At 46.0% G+C, this 20536-nt stretch overlaps 1 protein-coding gene across 1 annotated transcript in view; it reads left to right on the top strand.

The window, feature by feature from the left end:
• ANO2 (anoctamin 2) overlaps window positions 1–20536 on the top strand; it is a 322969-nt gene that overhangs the window by 236367 nt on the left and 66066 nt on the right. Inside the window, exon 14 of the mRNA XM_078074088.1 lies at window positions 9560–9634. Coding sequence (XP_077930214.1) covers window positions 9560–9634 — 75 coding nt within the window. The remainder of the gene's footprint in view (window positions 1–9559; window positions 9635–20536) is intronic.

The raw sequence follows: 20536 nt of genomic DNA, 5'->3' as shown, positions 1-20536 counted from the left end.
CATGGCCAGGAATTGGTGTTGTTTGAACAGTTCCCTGAGTGATTGTGATGATTAGCCAATGTGGGAGCCAGTAACATTGCCCTGGTTGTCCCATTCCAACCTCACCCCCATACAGTGACACCCGTCTTCTCTTTGGCCTGAGCATCTGCGGGAGACTGAGCCCCCAACTCTCTCCTGTCTGGTCTCCAGGGCTCAGGACCTGCTTCCCAGCCCCCTGCCTACCCCAGCACAGTAAGGTGTGGATACCCATCTACAGCATCATCATGGTACAGAGGTAATAGATACAGACAGGAATGCAGGGCCATGTGTCTTTAGTAGAAAAAAAAAAATAATGACAAATATGGAGCCTGAAGAAAGCAAGAATAAGGGGGGATTTCATGAGGAGCTTCCCATTTGTAAACGAATACTCTACACATCAGTTCTCTATTCTGTGAGCTAGAACATAAGGAAAGGGTCCAAACTGAAGCTAGAGGCTTGTAGGTTAGACTAAGAGATAATATGTGACCTAAAGGGACAAGACATACCAGGAGGAGCTAAGTGTGGCTGCAGGGTCTCTGTCACAGAGATCTTCCTGATTAGCCCAGGATGGCAGGAGGATGGATCAGCACACAGCCAGGTATCAGTCACAGGCTAACGCTCTTCCCTATAGCATTTTCCATGAGAAAAGTTGTCCTCATTGGCACATGCCTGTGGAACTTGCCCTTGACTATTTTTCTTAAAATCTTGAAAGGTCACCACGAACCTTTTGCATTTTCCCCTGAGGTCTTGGCCCCGGTGGGTAACGTGGGGCAGTGGTACAGCGTTGTTCTGTGGGCTCCTCTTGTGTGAAACTAGATGTGATGCACTCAGAGACAGAATACTCAGGCCCGCCTTGTGAGCACTGCGCGCTCCCAAAATGAGCGAGGCTGTTGTTTGCAAACTGATGACCCGCTGAGTCATACTTGCCCATGAGCTCCATGGGCCTGGCTGATCTCAGCACTGGAGATCCAGTGCGGAATTAGACACAGAGGCTCTCTGCCCCCACGGAGCTTAGGTTTTCCTCCAAGACACAGAGAGGAGATAAATAAACAAGATAACTTTGACAGTGAAGAGGGTTGTGATCGAGAATGGTAAGGGCCAGGGGATGGACTGGGGCGTTGGGACAGACCTCATGGGGGGTGGTGCCAGAATTGAGAATGGAGGGCTGGGCAGAAGGCCCAGCTGGGTAAAGAGGTGGGAGAGGAGTCTGACAAAAGGTCCTGGGGTGGAAACCAGCTGGTGTGTTCAGTGGACAGGAAGGAAGCCAATGGACTGAAGTGGAGTAAGCAAGGGATGAAATGGTAAGAAATGAAGTTTGAGGGAAGCCAGAGCCCAGATCATGTCAGCCTTGGGGTCTGGCACAGAGTTTAGATGCCTTCTCAGTCTACGGTCATTCGGCTTAAGGCCTTTGTGTGATGTTCTAGATGAGGTTACATATTAAGGATTCATGTGCGTTACTAGTGGAGGGCGCCAATGGCTTCAGCCCAGACTACTCCTTTTACAGGCAGGGAGGCCTGCAGAGGGACAGTAGAGAGGGGGGTCCATTTGAGAGTGTGAGTGGGGAGGGGCTGTCTCCTTTCTGAAACCAGGCAGGGCACCCGGGGGAACAGTGGGGACTGGGGTCTGGGAGGGAGGAGCTCAGCCCAGTCCTGGAACCCAGGAAGGCCAAGGCAGCCGGTCGGGAAAGAGAGAACGTGAAGCAGTAGACTGTCTGGGGAGCCTGAGGGGTCAGAGTAAGCAGGCTGGACCTCAGGGTGGGAGACAGGGAGCCAGAGTCTGTTTTTCTATGTCTGCTGGGAAAACCGAGCAGCAGGAGGATTAAAGAATGTTTTCCATTTTAGCCACAAATTATACTACATTCAGTCCTGGGCTTCAGGCATGCCTGTAGACTTAGGTGCTGTGCCACGTGACTGCCTCAGGGTCCTTTGCCAAGACTTCCCTCCTCGATGGAGGCCCTGTCCCTAATAGTCTTTCTCTATTTCTAGACTCTCTAGATGGCTCTGGGCCTTACTTGTGGGCAGGTCCACAGGGCTTAGCCCAAGAGGCTGTGTGTGCTTGGGCTGTGGGGACCAAGACCAGTCTGGGGGCCATCAGGCTCAGTGTGGAAGGAGGGACATGCACTCCAAAGCTGGCCTCACTCTTCTGGACAGGCCATGAAGGCTTCCTGGAGGAAGAGCTATGTTAGGAGAGAGAACTAAAGAGAGAAAAGTTGGTAAAGTTAGTGGGATCTCTGTTCCTAGAGGAGATGTTTTTGAGAGTTCTTGAGGGCTCACCCAACAGATGGAGCACTGAGCAGCCGTGAGTGAGGGCAGAGTGGCATCAGAATGGCAGAACGAGGCCACACAGGAGGGTTGTGTAGCTTTGGAACAGGAAGAGTGGTCCCTGGGGCTGTGCTGTCGGAAGCATTGCCCAAAGTGAACTGGGGTTTCTTTGTTACTTTGACAAGGAAACTTTGCCTAATGTGTTCCAGCCAGAGCCAAGGTCCCTGGTGGACCCAGCCATCATAATGATGGTAATGATATTAGGTAACAAGTACTGGGTTCGAACTGGGTGCCAGGCACTGACCCAGGCCGATTCCCATGTGTTACCTCATTTCATCTTCACAGAAGCTGCCTTGCACAGCTGCAGTATTTTCAGTCTCATGTTTAGGGATGCGGGAATTGAGGTGTAGAGAAGCCGGTCACATAGTAAGTGTGCAAGCTGGGAATCAGACCCGGGTGGCTGCCTCCAGACTCACCTGCTTTGAACAATTCTTGGGGACACCACTGGCTCTCCCAACCAGGCTGGTGGGAGGCCCAGCTCTAGCAAGGAAGAAGCAAAGGGGGATGAGAAGGAAGATAAATGAGCAAAGAAGGTTTTTTTTTTTTTTTCTTTTCAAATGCAACTTTATGGCCCCATCTTACAGATTGCCGACCCCCAGCTCTGGGCCTTGCTATCTTTTTCCTCGTTATTTTATTCAGTGTTATTTATCTAGAGGGCTCCAGAAATTCCCAACAGAATGCCTATCAGTTTCTGGCTTTCATTTATGTAGTGAAAGGGGACTGAATCCCATCTCTGCCTCTAACACACACAGTCTGTGAGTGGCAGAATCTAGCATGTGGGCTGCGTCGACTGTGAATCTCAGCTGAAACTGGGCTGAGGTGTCCCCCTCACAGTGATGCACCAATGGGTCAGCTGATGAAAGTGAATAAAGCTCCTTAACCCTGAGACCTGCAGCCACACAGGACCAGGCTGTCACCCCTCCTGTCCTAGAGCCTGGGTGTCCCTGGGTTTTCTTGGGTCCTCACCTCTGACAGTGCCCCAAGTCACTCCAGTGGAAAAGTATCTTGCACTTCTTCTCATCGCCCCTCTCTGCCTAGTGTTTCACCCCTTTTCAACCCACCGTCCTCCATGTCTCCCATGTATTCATGTCTTCCGCAACCAGCTGTGTCAGATCCTGGTACATCAGAGGCATTGAGCTCAGGGACCCCAGGAGTGGCACTTGGTCAACTTTGAGAGCTTGCACTCTTGACAATGACACTGGAATAAATTGCTACTTGACCCTTATTCAGACACAGTTGAACCTGGACTAAGACTTTTCTTTAGAGTTCCACCTAACCCCCATTGTCAGTCAATCTCTCAATCCTACTCTTGCATGGGGCCCCTGCCTGGGCCAGCTCCTGTCGGTCATGACATTTACCCAGTCCTCGTCTACCCAAGTCCTTGGAAATAGGTAGTTCCCCCAGATGATTTCCCTCAGAAACCCCTTCCAAGTACTGCCAACCCTCCACATCCTCAGTTCTCCATGGTATTGCCCCTGACCAGAGTGGGGGTTTGGATTCAGTCACCACCATGTCGAGAGAAGACCTCCATCTATTGTGATGGTTGGATCCCTTGTCTCAGGAAATCAAGGCAAAGTGTCCCTAAAGGTGGGGCTGAGGGAGGGACTGTCAGTCTTTCTCCCACCTAGCATCAGCCTCACTGAAGTGTCAAGGCCATGCCCTCCTTGCCTCCTTGCACAGAGAGGGACCCAGGTGAGGCTGGTTAGGTGTGTCCACGAACCTGATGGGAGACACACTGATTGCACAAACATTTCTTCAGCTCACACTATGTACCTGCTGCTGTGTTTGAACACCAGGTACATACAGACAAATAAGACATGGCTTCTGCTCTCCTGGAGCTGGAAGTCCATGAGGAGGAGAGACAATGACATCAGCAGTTAGAGCAGAAGGTAATGAAACCGAAGATGCTCAGGGCCTGAACTGTGGCATCAACAGTAGCAAGGAAAGGAGGAGCAGATGAGGAGAAGGTTTATGGAGCTAAATTCTGTAGGACTTGGGGCAGCCTGAGGTGAGCGTGGGGGCGGGGGGAGGGGAATAGCCCAAGCAAATGCCTCAGGTTCAGGCTCTCTCTGCTCAAAGGGTCGTGGTTCAGTCCACTGAGTCAGGGGATATAAAAGAAGAAGAAGGTTTATGGAGCAAGATGATTCTTCTTCTGGGACATTTTGAGCTTGGGACATTCCATTGAGCCTGCACCCTTGAGTTCCCTCCCTAAAGCCCATAACTTCAGTCTAATTATGAGGAAAACTTCGGCTAAGCCTATACTAAGGAACATTCTATAAAATACTTGACCAGTACTCGTAAAAAAAAAAAAAAGGTCATCAACAACAAGGAAGTCTGAGAAACCATCATAATCTACAGAAGCCTAAGGAGTAGGATGATTAATAATAATATGGCCTCTTGGATGGGACCCTGGAACAGAAAAAGGATATTAGGTAAAAATAAAGAAAATCCAAATAAAGTATAAAGTAGGTAATAATAATGTACAATATGGGTTCATTGGTTGTGAAAAATATACCCATATTAATAGGTTAATGGGGGAAACTGAGTATATATACCTAGACTCTCTGTACCATCTTTGAAGCTTTTCTGTAAATCTAAAGATCTTCTAAAAGAAAAAGTTTATTTAAAGAAAAGAAAGAAAGTAGAGGAAGAAATTCTCATACGTTACTGGTGCAAATGCAGAATGGCATGGTCATTTTGGAAAACGGTCTGACAGTTGCTTAGAAAATCAAACATAGAGTTACCCTATGACTTAGCAATTCCACAACTTGGTATTTCACTAAGTGAAATGAAAACCAGCGCTCACACCGAAAGCAGTACGTGAAGACTTATAATGGCTTTATTCGTAATTGCAAGAAACTGGAAACAGCCCAGACATCTCTCGGTAAATGAACAATGGCATGTCCATACAATGAAATGCTACTTAGCAATGAGAAGGAACAAGCCCCTGAGAATGCCACATGGATGAATCTCAACTGTGTTGTGATAAATGAAGGAAGTCAGACTCAAAAGGCTCCACACTGTCTAAGTTTACTTACATGGCATTCTGGGAAAGGCAAAACTGAAGGCACATGTGGCAGGTCATGCTAGGAGCTGGAGATCGGGGGGACGGACTCCAAAGAGACATGGGGGGGGTGGAATACTGAGTGAATTAGAATTGTTCCTTGTCCTGATTGTGGTTGTGGCTACACGACACTGTATGTTCTTCACCGCTCCAAGAACTGCACGCTAATAAGTTGAATTTTGCTATATGCAAATTGTACCTTGATTAAAAATGGAAAAACAACTCAGGGATGATTGGCCACTTTTCAAAACTGCTCTCCACGGGATTTGTTTAAATAGTATCCTCACCTGCTGTACTTTCACTGCTCCTATTTCCAACTGCTCAGTCTGCCAAAAGGGCACTTTGGTGGTGGTACATGAATATCACTGTGCTGTTTGCTATTTGGAGACTTGGAAGTGGGAGCCGCAGTCCAGGGACAAAGACCCAAGACAGCAGAGACAAAGAAACACAGATGACAGCTAGGCTTGTATCTTAACAATGGGGACATTAGCTAAGTGCTTCCTAATCACCTGCTTTTGATATAATCGTGAAACTGATGAGATCTTACTTTTGTACGGCGCCTTATAGCTTACAAAGCTCTCATAGCCATTCACTCATGATCCACACAATGCCTCTGTCACTTAGGTGAGACAAGTGTTGTCACCTCCAGTGTTAAAAGGAGACGGAGTGGGGTGCCTGGGTAGTTCTGTCCATTGAGCATCTGACTCTTGGTTTCAGCTCAGGTCATGATCTCAGGGTCATGGGTTCAAACCCCACATTGGGCTCTGCACTCAGAGCAGAGTCTGCTTGAGATTCTTCCTTTCCTTCTCCGTCTGCCCACCCCCCCCACTTGTGTGTGCACTTGCTCTCTCTCAGATAAATAAATAAAATCTTTTTAAAAAAGGAGAGGGAGATACTGAGAGTTCTCACTTAGCTCTGTGTGCAGGTGCACTGGTTTGGCCCTCTCCATAGGTTGGTAATCCATATGACACATGGTAATTTGATGTGATATTACTATCTTATGTATTTTACAAATAAGAAAATAATTACTTTATAGATGATGAAACTGAGGTTCTAGGAATTTTCCGAGGTCACTTGATTAGTAAGTATTAGAGGCAAGAGTTAAAATCAGATGTTCAGCTTCCAAGCCTACTTCTCTTTCTTTTATCCCATATGCTGGCAATAGGACTTTCCTGCATAGTGTATTTAAATTAATGGCATTTTGCCATGAATTTTCACCTCTTTAATGTGCCAGTGAGTGGAGAGTTTTCGTTAGCTTCCACCATCAGAGCTGGTTATTATACAGAAAGTGTGCTTTACTCACTGTCATCTTTACTAGTAACTTTGGGGGCTTGGAAGCAGTCTGCAATCTTTGTGTTTCTCTCAGCCCTTGTGTTTGGATAGTATCTGAATGTGTGAGAACTGTGTGTTTGTTGGAAGCTGTGACTTCCAGAAAAACAAAAAACAAAAACCAAAAAACCCCAAAAACCAAAAAACCTCATCAGGGTAAACATGAGAGGGAAGCTGAATTTTCAACAAACACCAGAACATCTACATCAAAATGAGTCTTTTTCTCTCAGATAGCTGCTTTGAGAGGATATCCAATTCAGTTGCTTTTTAGTTGTCTCAATTTTATTCAAAATAGTAACACCATGTGCCTTACCGGGATTAGCTCTGGAAATCCTTTTCTTTGATTCCTTGGTGGTCTCTGAGCTCCTTCTGGGCAGGGCTGAGCCTTCTCCCCTCTGTGTCCTCAGGGATCCAGAGCTTGGCCCTCCAGGGTGTTCAGACTGTGTCTCTTGAGTGGAACTGAACCAGAACTCATTCTCCAGGACAGAGCTATCACTGCAGGGTGGAGGCTGGTCCACAGACACCTTATCCCCCTTGACCTCTGGCCTGAAGAACGTGGACGACGACCATGCAGGAAGCCTTAGCCCAAACTATGTCAGATGCCTGACTTTGCCCATGGGTTTATTAGTCATTCTGTGTAATCGTACTTCTTTCTTTGAGCCCACTTCATCTTGGCCATATTTCCTGCTTCCCTTTCTGTCATTTCTTCCAGGACTGTCCAGCTCTGCCCTGGGGGCCACTCCAAGCCTCATCTCACCCTCGCTGACTGGTTTTTCTCGTCCCTTCCCTCATGCCATGGACCGAACATAGGTTTTTCCACCCCTCCTTGCCCTGCTCCTCACTCAGAAGCCCCAGTGGGGATGAACTGGTAATGAATGGAACCTCTAACTGGATTTTTCCTGGATCACCACTGATATTTCAGAGCACCCCTGATTTGCTAGCCTTTAAGGCAGAACCTCTCATCTCTAGGCCAGAGAGCAGGAAAAGAGAGAATCATCAAAACCTTCCCTGTACCGAGGGAGCCTCAGGAAGAGCCTGCCGTGCTCTGCCATATTTCCATCCAGAATCCCTATTGAGTGTTATCATCCACCACTCAGCCTCAGTTTTCCTCATCAAAATCTTAGAGGAAAATATCACCAGTGTGAGTTAAACTAAGAATGAACACTGACGGAGATAAGTAAAAGAATGCTCTTCCCTCTTAACGTTGGCTTAACTTAAAATATGAACGAGCCTTATTCCAGGCCTAATAGAAATAAGTTTATATGCTCCCACCTATTCAGAATGGTTGCAATCTATAGTTACCTATTCTCACTATGTGATGGAAAGTCTGCTGGTCTTGGAGTCTAGAGCCTGAATTCTATCACGCCGTCTATGAAAGCTGAGTATCGCTTGCTTATGTCATCTGGGAATGACAGTGCTAATCACTGAGTGGCTTCCACCCTAACACTCACTTGCATCCCCATTATTGAGCCAGCTCAGCCCTATGCTCAGTTCCAGCGTGCAGTGAGAAAGACACATCCTTCCTTTCTCAAGTTGCCCACAGGCTCACTCTCCAGATAACCCTCCCTCTCAAAGAGCAAGTGATTTCTGAAGCTTTTTGGTGCAGGTGTCCCTTCTGTCTCATTAGACTGTGAGCCCCCCAGAGCAGTGATCATATCCACTTTCTTCTGTTTCCCCGCCATGCCTGGCCCCAAGGTCTGCAAGTGGTGGGCACCCACTGGCTTTTAGAAAGAAGTCTTTCAAGCCAGGAGGGCTCTTAGCCTACAGTACAAGCTCTCAAAGGCTAGATGGCACTGTTGCTAGAGCCAAATCAGGTGTGTTGGGAAAGAAGGGGGAGGAGGGAAGAGAAACCAGAGCAGGAGGCCCTGGACTGTTGACTTGCTGAGTTTGACCAGACTTGTTACAGAGATGTGTGAGGACTCCTGCCAGCTTTGCTTCAATAGGTCTTCACCACAACCATGGTAACAGACAGGACACTGCACCAATTCTAACTTTATAGAAAAGCAGCTCAGAGAAATCAAGTGCCCGGGCTCAAGTTAAATGGCAGCTAATGAGCAAGGATTTCTGCCATCTGTGCCTTGTTGGCATTGCCCTGCCAGGGTGAAGCCCCTGGAGTTTGCCCAAGGAGGACTGTGGTTGGTGGCATGGCTGTTCCAGGACAGTGGCTTGGGTGAACTGGACCCAGTCTGAGCAGAAAAGGTAGAGTTTGCAGACCTCTGCCTCAAAATGTTTACTTTTGTGACCAGGGGAAAATATAGTCATTTTGGAGGAAACAAATGATAACATATACAGGTTCTTTGAAGAATGGCAATTGTAGGTAATTTGTACACTCACTAGGATCTAAGGTGAATGGTTGATGTTTCATTTAAAGAATGAATTATTTTGAGATGCTGCTCTGTGGTTGGATTCTATCTGTCATTTGTCCATTGCTTCATTATGTTTACAAGTTTCTCATTAAAATGAAACAAAGCAAATAAGACCATCCCGTGCAATAGGCAGGATGAGTGTCATGACTGTGCCCTTTTAACAGATGAAGAAATAGAGGGTCAGAAATGATCACATGGCTGATCACTGAAACTTCAGCTCAGTATGAGGCCAGAATCAAATCTTGTCCTCTTTGGAAAAACCATAGTTGTTCCAGGCTATGCAGAAATCACAAAATCAGGTGGGCTGTTGTGGATATGAAGAGTAAGGCATCAGAGACTAGGAAAATACCTATTCAGAGTAATGAATGATTAAATATATGCAAATATGTGCAAATTTGAGAGAAAATCGATACATCTGTTGTTTGTGCCATCTGATTGTTTGTATTCTCCTGTTTCCCCAGGATGATGAAGATAAGCTGACCTGGAAAGATCGTTTCCCGGGTTACTTGGTGAACTTCGCCTCCATCTTGTTCATGGTAATTTTCTTGATGGAGCTCTTGCCTATGATTTATGCATGTGGATCCTGTAGAGCGAACGCTGTGGGTGTGTTATTCTAGCATGCTGTGGGGATAGTGAGGGGCTAGGAAAGATGAAGCCACAGTCCTCTCTAAACAGGGAGGATCTTACCTGATAGTGAGGCCTCTGTGGGTGTCAGCCACCTGAAGAGGGAAAGGTGATTCCCTCTGACCTGGGATGGGGGTCAGTGGCCTTGAATGGCTACAGAAGGGGGTTCTGTCTTTCCAGATAGAAGAGGGTAGGGAGGTTCTATGTCCCCAGCCCTGCGCACAGGGGTTTGAGGTCGGAACTTCCGGGGGTGGGCTGTGAGATGATGCCTTCCTTGTTGAGACAAACCAAGACCTTGGAAGAGGTAACCCAGGTAAGATGGCTGCAGAACTGTGGCGGCCTGTTCGGGCTGTGGGCTGGATCTCCCTGAGGGTTTGTGGAATAGAACAGAGCTTGGAAACCACAGAGGACAGCCAGCGTGGGCTCTGCGTGAGCCTGATTCTTTAGCTCCCCTATAGTTGCTGTTTTTATTTCCCTGTGTTCTCCCTTAGAGTTTGGAAGAGCCTTTTCAAAAGACCCACATGGGTCTCAGCTGTGTCAGGGAAGATGAGGAATGGGTCTGTGATTCATGTTCAAGTCAGATCAATAAAGTAGTAGCAGGTCATTCTTGGGAGCCAGGATGGGTGAGACAACAGTGAGTGGAGCAAGAAGGCCCCAAGAAGGTGAAACTCAGAGGACTAAGCTTGGGTCCCTGAGACCCCTGCCCCCCCTTTATGGGTAGATGCCTCCTGATACTAAGGCTGGAACTTCTGTTTTACAAAAAGAGTGCTATGTCCTTATAACATTTCTAAGCAGGACTACACATTAGTTGTAGGGTTGGGGGAGGATTGCTTATTCTGGGACTGAAATCATGATCATTTTCTGGACCTACTTACCAGCGTTACCCCCTGGCCCTGACCCGAGGTTATTATTGCTGTTGTGATCATTGAGAACAGGAGCCATGTCTTAGTTTCAGAGATTTAAAAAAAGAAGGAATCCTAGGCACCGTCTATATCAGCATCTCATTTCACAGATGAAGGACAGAGGTGATGGGTGCCTTGCCAAAATTGAGAAGTCTGCATTTGTTACCTTCTCATTGCTTAACAAGAGCAAGGCATGGAGAATTTATTCAAGAATATGTGGTGAATCGCAATGTGTTAAGCTGGAATGATGTAAAGTTTAATTTAGGATTTCAAAGCCTCCCACAATGTGCATATTGTTGTCAAAGAGTTTATTCACTCATTCAAGAAATATTTAACTGGGGGTGCTTGGCTGGCTCAGTTACTGGAGTGTGTGACTCTTGATCTCGGGGTTCTGAGTTCAAGGCCCATGTTGGGTGCAGAGGTTACTTAATATAAAATCTTTTAAAAGAAATTTTAAAAATATATTTAATGGGTGCCAAGTATATGCTTGACAGTGTTCTTAGGCATTAGGGATAGAGTAGAAAATAAAATAATCTCTCTAAGGAGTTCAAAGATAGCAAATACGCATATAAATAAGGAAACTGATAAATAAAATAGACTTCTATCTCCAGTAGCGGTAGGTTAGGATATTTGTAGCATCCCATCTTGCTGAAAATAAGAAATATTGGGTGAATATATTTTTCATTCTTCTTAAAGCCTTGAGGGCTAATAGGTTAGTAAAGAATACTAGGCTATTCCTAATACAGATCCATCTAAGGGAAATGGAACCAAGGAGACAAATACCTGGGCATTAATATTGCTTTTGCCTTGGGGTGCCTGGGTGGCTCAGTCGTTAAGTGGCTGCCTTCTGCCCAGGGTCCTGGATAGAGCCCCACGTCAGGCTCCCTGCTCAGTGAGGAGCCTGCTTCTCCCTCTTCCTCTGCCACTCCCCTTGCTTGTGCTTGCTCTCTCCCTCACTCTCTCTCTCTCTTGCTGTCAAATAAATAAATAAATAAATAAATAAAATCTTTAAAAAAAATACTGCTTTTGCTTTGAGGACATTTTCCCATCTAGGCAAACTTGGGCTTTGGTTTTTGGTGGTTTTATGGGGCAAAGAAGATAGAAATGGGGTGTGGCTGGCCCAAAGTGGAGATGCTAACAGGAAATTCTCACCAAGTTACATTGGAACTCCACAAAGAGCTACACTCTCAGAATAGAGGTGAAGCAGCGCTAAACCCACCCCCTCCCCACTTACGGGACAGCAGAGAACATTGTTCTGGCTCTAAGTAGAACAGGGAGGAACAGGGAAACAAAACCCTGTCCCTGAGCAGTGGCCATGGACGATCCCCATCGTGGGCTTCCAGCCCAGTTTGTCACTTGAGAGGATGGGGGAAGCTCGGGCTGGGACCTTGGCCAGGGCAAGTCGTGCTTCCGGGTGCCCAGCAGAAGCAAGCACACGCTCTCTTTGTGGGATGGCAGATCTACACCAGGCCTCGAAAAATCCCCCCAAAGAATTTTTCAAGGGCAAAGAAGAGAATGCAGTTAAAAATAATCAATTAGACAAGAAGCTAAAGTGCAATGAAAGAGAACCAGTGCGGGGAGATGGCAAAGACTAAAGATACTGGAAATATCAGTCACAGGTTAAAATGTCCAGTTTGAAAATTTCTGCAAAAAATAAACTATCTTAAAGATTTTATTTATTTATTTGTCAGAGAGCGAGAGGGAAAGAGAGAGAGAGACCACACAAGCAGGGGGAGCGGCAGGCAGAGGGAGAAGCAGGCTGCCCATCGAGCAGGGAGCCTGATGCAGGTCTCTATCCCAGGACCCTGGGATCATGACCTGAGCCGAAGGCAGACACTTAACTGACTGAGCCACCCAGGCGCCCCCAAAATAAGAAACTATTTTAAAAATGACCTAAAGATTTGAAAACCAGCCAATAAATCTTCTAGAAATGAATATATATCAATGAATGTGAATATATAATATATAATAATATATATGATATGAATATATAAATATACATATACGTAATATTGTATATATATACACACACATACAATAGGGATGGATTTAACAGCAAATTAGACATAGTTGAAGAGATGATTTGTGAACTGCAGTTCAGGTTAGAAAAAATTATCCATAATGTAGCACAGGGAGGCAAAAGGTTGAAAATTCAAAAGAGAAATTAATAGAGTGAAAGGATTTCACATGTATTTAATTGCACTACCAGAAAAAGAGGTGAGAATAGTAATGAATGAAATACACTGACTGGTGGTCTCCTAGTCAGCTAGTTCTGCTAACAGAATTCCAATTCAGAGATTGAAGAATCCCAGTGAAATTCAAGCAGGAAAAATAAAAAGAACTCTATCTCTGTGAAATCATAGAATATATGAGACACAAGAAAAATCTCAAATGCAGTTAGAAATCAAAAGACAAATTACCTTTAATGAAGAGACTGATCGGCCATTGATTTCGCATAGCAGTTGGAGTCAGAATACAGTGACGTGTTTATCTTCATGTGCCAAAAAGAAAACAATTGCTAACCTGGAATTCTATACCCAAGAAAAATGTAATATAGAAGTATTAGTATAAAATACAGATATTTATAGCCAAACAAAAGCTGAGGGTTTGCAACCAACTGAATCTTTCACTAAAGGAAATCCTAAGAATGTACTTCAGATATGATCCCGTATGGAAAACCATAGTTTTAAGAAGGAATGAAGAACAAAGTGGTAAATATGTGGGAAAACCTATGTGATCTTTACTGTAAACAATGATGATGCTGTCTCGTAGGGTTAAAAATAAGGCAGCGGGGTGCCTGGCTGGCTCAGTCAGTAGAGCATAGGACTCTTGATCTTGGGATTGTGCGTTTGAGCCCCACACTGGGTGTGGAGCCTACTTAAAATAAAAAAAAAAATTAAAAAATAAGGCAGAAGTACAGTGTACACATTAATAATAGCATATAAGTTGGATGGGCAGTAATGAAACAATAACATTGTAAGGTCTTTATATTTCCTCCCTGACAATTTATATGGAAGCACAAAAGCTAAGAGTAGTCAAGACACTGTTGGGGCACCGGGGTATTTCACTCAGTTATGCATCCAACTCTTGATTTCAGCTCAGGTCATGATCTCAGGGTTCTGGGATTGGGACGCATCAGGCTCTGCGCTCAGCGAGGAGTCTCCTTGAGGATTCTCTCTCCCTTTCTCCCCCCACCCCTTCTATCTCAAATAAATAAATAAATAAATCTTAAAAAAAAAAAAAAAGTATAGTAAAGACACTCCTGAAGAGGGATAAAGAGGGCTAAGGTGCTCTACCAAATGGAAACTTAATTTAAAATAGTAATAAGTATGACAGTGTGATATTATTGCAGGAATATAATTAGACCAGTGAAACAAAACCGAAGGCCAAGAATCAGATCCATGCAAGTGGCACTGCATATACTTGAGGAAAATTAAGAATTGCATCCAGGAGGACTCTAAGGTTCTCATCCTGAGTAATGAAAAGGTGGAGTTCTCCCTTCCTGGGATAGGGAGGAATTCTGGAGTTGCCTTCATGATGGATATAAACTTGCAGCTCAGAGGAGACCTAGACAGATGGTACTGGTGGTATTTAAAACCATGAGATTGTATGAGATCACAGGGGTTTGAGGGCAGATAGAGGAAAGTCCAAGAGTTGAGTTCCAAGACGCTGCCATGTTGAAGTTTGGGAGCATGAGGAGGATCCAAAACACGAGATCAAAAGGAAAGCCGGGGGAGCATGTGGAGTCCTGGAAGCCAAGAAAGTATTGCAAGGGGAGGGCAATCAGTTATGTCAGATGCCAGCGATAGCTCAGGCGAGGAGAGGACTGGAAACAGAAGCTTGTCTACTATCTGAGAGAGGAACTGGCATCATCTGCATCACTCTCAGCAACAAATAGGTGACCACGTCACCACTGACAAATACAGGCATACCTTTATTTCATTGTGCTTCATTTTACTGCAGTTTGCAGGTATTGCATTTTTTACAAATTGAAGGTTTGTGGTAACCCTGCATTGAGCAAATCTGTTGGCGCCATTTTTCCAAGGGGTTTGCTTACTTCTTGCCTCTGTGTCATAGTTTGGCAATTTTTTTTTTTAAGATTTATTTATTTATTTGAGAGAGAGAGAGCATGCACACGAGTGAGCATATGAGCAGGGGAGGGGCAGAGGGAGAGGAAGAGAATCTCAAGGAGACTCCTGCTGAGCAGGGAGCCTAATCCGGGGCTTGATCCCATGACCCTGAGATCATGACCTGAGCCGAAACCAAGAGTCAGATGCTTAACCAACTGAGGCACCCAGGCACCCTTAGCTTGGCAATTCTTACATTATTTCAAACTTTTTCATTATTTTTACATTTGTTATGGTGATCTGTGATCAGTGATTACAACTGACTGAAAGGTCAGATGGTGGTGATTAGCAGTTTTTAGCAATTAAGTATTTTTAATTAAGGTATGTACTTTTTTTTAAGACAATGCACACTTAACAGACTACAGTATAGTGTAAACATAACTTTTATATGTGCTTTAAGACCACAAAATTCATTTGACTTTCTTCATTGTGATATTCGCTTTATTGTGGTGGTCTGGAACTGAACCCGCAATACTCTTGAGGTCTGCCTGTACTGAAAACTGGCTCAGTTGTGGGTCATCTGCCCAAAATTCCAGTTTTTTTTTTAAATTCCATGGAGACCTCCTAACTAGACTGGAGGGTGCAGAAATTTTTTTGTGTTGTTTAGAAATATTATGTGATTATTTCTTTGTTCATCTTCCCTTTCCTAACCCCACCCACCTCCATATCTTGATACAAAGGGGAGATTCTGTATCAGAACCAAGAACTAATTACTGTATCTCACTGTAGATTCCGTATCAGAACCAAGAACTAATTACTGTATCTCACTGTGCCGGGGGTCCCCCACCTGTAGTCAGCCAGCACTGAGCACTGAACTGGTTGAGCAGGAGCTGGAAAGAGAGTGGTAGGGATGGGTTGGAACCCCTTTAAAAATCACCCCTTTATGGGCACCTGGGTGGCTCAGTGGGTTAAGTGTCTGCCTTTGGCTCAGGTCATGATTCCAGGGTCCTGGGATCGAGCCTTACATAGGGCTTCCTGCTCAGTGGGGAGCCTGTTTCTCCCTCTCCTCCTCCCCCCTGCTTGTGTTCTCTCTCTCTCTGTGTCAAATAAATAAATAAAATCTTAAAAAAAAAAAAAAAAAGATCACCCCTTTTCAGTCAGGTGCTCTTAGGTTGACTGAGGTAAGGATTAATAGCACTCCATCTTACTTTCAAAAGTATTATAGGTTGGACAATAAATTATATAGTCTCCTATTAGATTTTTAAAGATCGTTATTTTGTGCTAACTTTTCCTCATTTTTTTCATTGTAAAAAACGCCTCAGTCTTGTAAAGAGAAGGGCTTGGCACTGCCCTAGAATAAGGTTTGGAGTGGGAGATAAAGGGTCATGGTGGTGTTTATAAAGAAGTGGGATTTGCTTATAGAATTAGGGTAAGCCAAAGGCACTTACTGCAACACACATGAGTACTGAATATCCTTCCCTCCTCCACCCCCTGTGACTAGGTCTTGGCAGAAGATGCTGAGGTCATGGCCATGGGGAGGGTTTTAGGGATGCCACTCTGCCAGATCAGCTGGGGATATTTTTCATGGGCTGGTGAGAACAAAACAATGGCCCAGTGCTGTGTTCCTCTTCCCTGTGACAGAGGCCGGCATGGACAATGGTGAATTTTCTCTTTCTTTTCCAACCCAACGTCTTGAGCTATAGTTTCTTTCCTTTTTTTTTTTTTTTAGAGATTTATGTATTTCTTTGAGAGCGAATGACAGAGAGAGAGAGAGTGAGCAGGGTGGGTGGGGGCAGAGGGAGAGAGAAAATCCCAAGCAGAGTCCCCGCTGAGCGTGGAGCTCAACACGGGGCTCGATCCCACAACCCTGGGATCAGGACCTGAGCTGAAATCAAGAGTTGGACGCTCAACCAACTGAGCCACCCAATCGCCCCTTTCTTTCCTTTTTGAATTATACTTGCTTCATTTTCTTTTTATGTGGGAGGAGATTATCAAAAGCAGTGTCCTTGCTCTAAGCTAGGTGCCTGAGCTTCCCTCCCACATGCCCAAGACAGTCATTTACTTCTACTTGTGAATTGGGAACCAGCCATCAGAAACCCTCCTCCTTCACCTGGCTTGTTGCAAGGGCCTCCTAATTGTGCCCCCACAGATTATAGGCCAACTCATCTTTTTAAAATCTAGATCAAATCATGTCACTTCTCTGCTCAAAACTCTCTTAAGGCTCTGCATCTCATGAGCTAGAAGCCAGCATGCTCATGCTACATCCTTGTCTGTACATCCTTGTACATCCTTGTCCTACATCCTCCTCTCCTCCCCCACCTCCCCCCTTCTTTCTCCCTTAGCCACCCTCTGCCCAAAAGCCCCTTCCCTCAGACTTCCCCTTGAGAGCCTTGCTACAATGTCCCCTCCTCACCTACGCCTTTCCTGACCACCCTATTGTAAACTGCAACCTATCCCTATACTCCTGTTTTGCTTTATTTGTTTCTATAGTATTTATCACACCAGATATACTATATGTTTGATGTTATTTGGTAGTTGGTTGTCTGTCTTTCCCCACTGGAAGATCAGTGGCACGAGGGTAGGCGGTCCTGTGTGATTTGTTCACGCCACTTAGCATGGTGACTGGCACATAGAGGGCACTCAAGACATATCTTAGAAATGGCTGAATGAGAAAATAAGTTAATTAATAAGTTGCCAGGGACAACTTATTATGTCAATGATGAAGTCGTTAGTGTGTGTATGCTCTAAAATGGAGCTACTGATTCCATGCCCTGCTTTAGACTGGGTACGCTCCCACTGGTTCAGCCCAGGTTGCTTCTGACTTGTCCACTTCTGCTTGCTTTTTTAAAATTCCGTTTTCCCCAAGCCTTTATCATAGGAAACTGACCCAAAACTATTTCCGTGGGATTTTCTCTAATCCCTCCACTCTCTGCTCAGAGCATAGGAAGCACATGAGCTGAGCCTGTACTCTGCCCAGCTGCTACGAGGCTCATCCTTGTATATGTGCAATGATTTTCTCAACTTTGATTCAGAGTGCAAGACTTGGAGGGTGGGGACAAGACCCGTTCTCCTTCCTGTCTCTCATAGCGTTGAATAGGACTCTGGACTCCATAGCCTGGCTTTCGTTACAGTTTGGCTATGTCCACGAGTAAAGCTACAGGAGCAGAACACCAAAAGCAATGGGGAGTATGCTAATGTTCCCATGTTCTTGGGAGCTAGATTCCTAGAGCTAGGGACCAGCAAGTCTTTACCAAGCAGGTTCCACAGCGAGGCACCGCTGTGAAATGGCATGAGGCACAGAATGCTGTACAAGACCAGTCCCCACTTTTGGCCTATTTGGGGGGAGACTGATCACAAACATGAAATATACCCAGCGTATGTTTGTTGAATTTAATAAGCAAAATCAACATTGCAGCTAGAGTGGTAAAAACAGTGCTGGATTTAGTACTAGAGGACCTGCATTCTAATGTCAGGATGGGATTGTAGGTGTGGGAGCCACAGAGCAGGGCTCAGATCCTGGACGGTCAGTACATCACATCCACAAAAGGCATATTTTATGCTATTGTTATAAGGATTAGTGCTCGTGAAGATGGGCATTGAATAACAAAATTGAGAGAGCACAGGTGGTTTAGGTCATGATGATGTTACCACCGCTAGGATCCCAGCTTTGCCAGGAACTGCCCAGACCTTGGACCCATCACATTGCTGCTTCTCAGGCCTCAGTTTCCTTATATATGAGATTAGAGGCTGGATGTGGATGATCCCTGAAGGCTGAAATCCTTTATCTCCTACCAGAATCCCAGAGACTATGGTTGTAGTCCATGCCTTGTGACCTTGAACAAATCACTGCACTTTCCATGCCCGTTTCCTCATCTGCAAGGTCACGTGATGGGGCTGGTGTTCTCCAGGCTCTTCCAGCTTGACTACTGTGATCCTTGAGGGGCTTGTGGGAGCCACTGAAGGACAGGTCAGAGCCTGGTTTCTATAGTGGCATGGGAAATCAGGGGTTGAGAAGTTAGGATGGCACAGAACAGTAGCAGAGGCCTGGGGAGGGGTGCTTTGGAGGACGGGAGGGTGGGAAAAGGGGCTTTCTTAAAAGAGCAGTGCCTCTAGAACTTGAATGGGAATCTTGTTCCAGGGCAGATTCTGAGCCAGTGCGTCTGGAGCTGTGCTTGAGACCCTGCATGTTCCCCAAGCTCCCGGCTGATACAGCAGGTCCACAGACCACACTCTGGGTAACAATGAAGAGTTTTCTTCCTTCCCCAGTTGAGCGGCTGGGCCTCTTGGATAAGAATAGAAGCTGATCTCCTCCCCACTCATTCCTCCATGCTCCACCCCCAAGACCCCAAAGCCAAGGATGTTTTTGCCATTGTTGTTTTCCCCCAGACCTACCCCCAAATGCACACACAATCACTCTTTGATGCCCTGGCCTCCTCCCTACCCCCCCATGAATACTGCCATCACCAGCCTTCACTGCAAAAGTGATTTTGGGGGAAAAGAATCTCACACCACGTTTTCCAGGCCCTTACTGTCTGGCAGTGACAATCCCAGAGGAATGGGAAGTGAAAATGTCTACATTGTTGGAGAGCGGTGAGGTCATGTCCATGTTTTCCAACTTACATGGTCATCGTTCCTCCCTAGTACTGGAGGCCGGGGCATCTGCTGTGCCCACCCCCACCCTGCATCAGAAGAGGGGTCTCCCATACAGTGTCCTTCCCATCTAACCTCTCGTCCACCCTGACACCCCTCTACGCAGAAAACATCGCCATCCTGCCTGCCTTAGGGAAGCCGCCTTTTTCACACGGTGGCCCAGAGGGCAAATACCTAATATTTGTAAGGCACACAGGGATAAACAGCTAAGGCTGCATCCCCAGGCAGCCCCCTGCAAGGTCTGACAACATGCATACCTGACTCCTCTGCAACCCATTCCCCATTTGCGCACCAGTGTCCTACCCACTGCATGCAAAGCATTGCCTGAGCCAGAGCCCCCTCCCCTCCTCTGCTCCCCTCCCCTTCTTTCTAGGGAGGGAACACATAGTCCAGGACAGTTTGTAGTTTCAGAGGGAACCTTTCTCCCCATGTTTGTGTGTAGCTCTCCACAGCCAGTGCCAGCCCCCCATCCCCTGACCCAGGGGGAATACTACCTGAACAGCTTCCTCTGCGGAAAGAATTCTAAGAAAGAAGACTTTGCTTGGCTGAAACAAATTAGAATTTTGCTCTGAGCAGGTTATGCACCCAGAAGTTCCATCTCCTCCCTCTGCCCTCTCTGAGAGCTTACTCAGAGCACTTTCTTCCCCTAACATCCTCGTGCTTCACGGAAACAGGCCTTCCTGGGCTGTGATGGGGGACGAGAGGGGCTGGTCTGGGAGAGTGATTTATTATTCTTAAGTTCTAGAAGGAGGAAGTAGGGGACCCTTAGAGGTCCAGTGACTGGTAAACTTTCCTTTCAACGAAACAGCCAGAAATTTTGGCACCAAATGAGAATTCCGAGTCCTCCATTATAGTTGCCTGGTAGAGAAATCTTAGAGTGATATTTTGTTCACCCTGAGGATCGAGAGTCTACAAATCTCACTCCTGGTTTCTCTCCCTTGATTCTCCTTTGGGCAGCCTTCCCGCACCCAGCGCCTGAAGCTCTAACTCACCACTTCTCAGCTCAGATGCCTTCGGTGGCTCCCTGTTTCCCTTCACTGAGAGCCCAGTTTATCCCATTATTCCACCTGATCCGCTTGCTCGTCTGTACTCAGTCCCTTCACTGAGCACGCAATACCTTCTCTGTTATTACTCCCCGTGGCTTAATAAGAGTTCAGTCCCCTAGTGAAGGAAATCATGTCACGTGTGCTATGCA

The sequence above is a fragment of the Halichoerus grypus genome, chromosome 6 (genome assembly GCF_964656455.1).
Source record: "Halichoerus grypus chromosome 6, mHalGry1.hap1.1, whole genome shotgun sequence".
NCBI classification, from domain to species: Eukaryota; Metazoa; Chordata; class Mammalia; order Carnivora; family Phocidae; genus Halichoerus; species Halichoerus grypus.
This window is presented reverse-complemented; position numbering and strand designations above follow the sequence as displayed.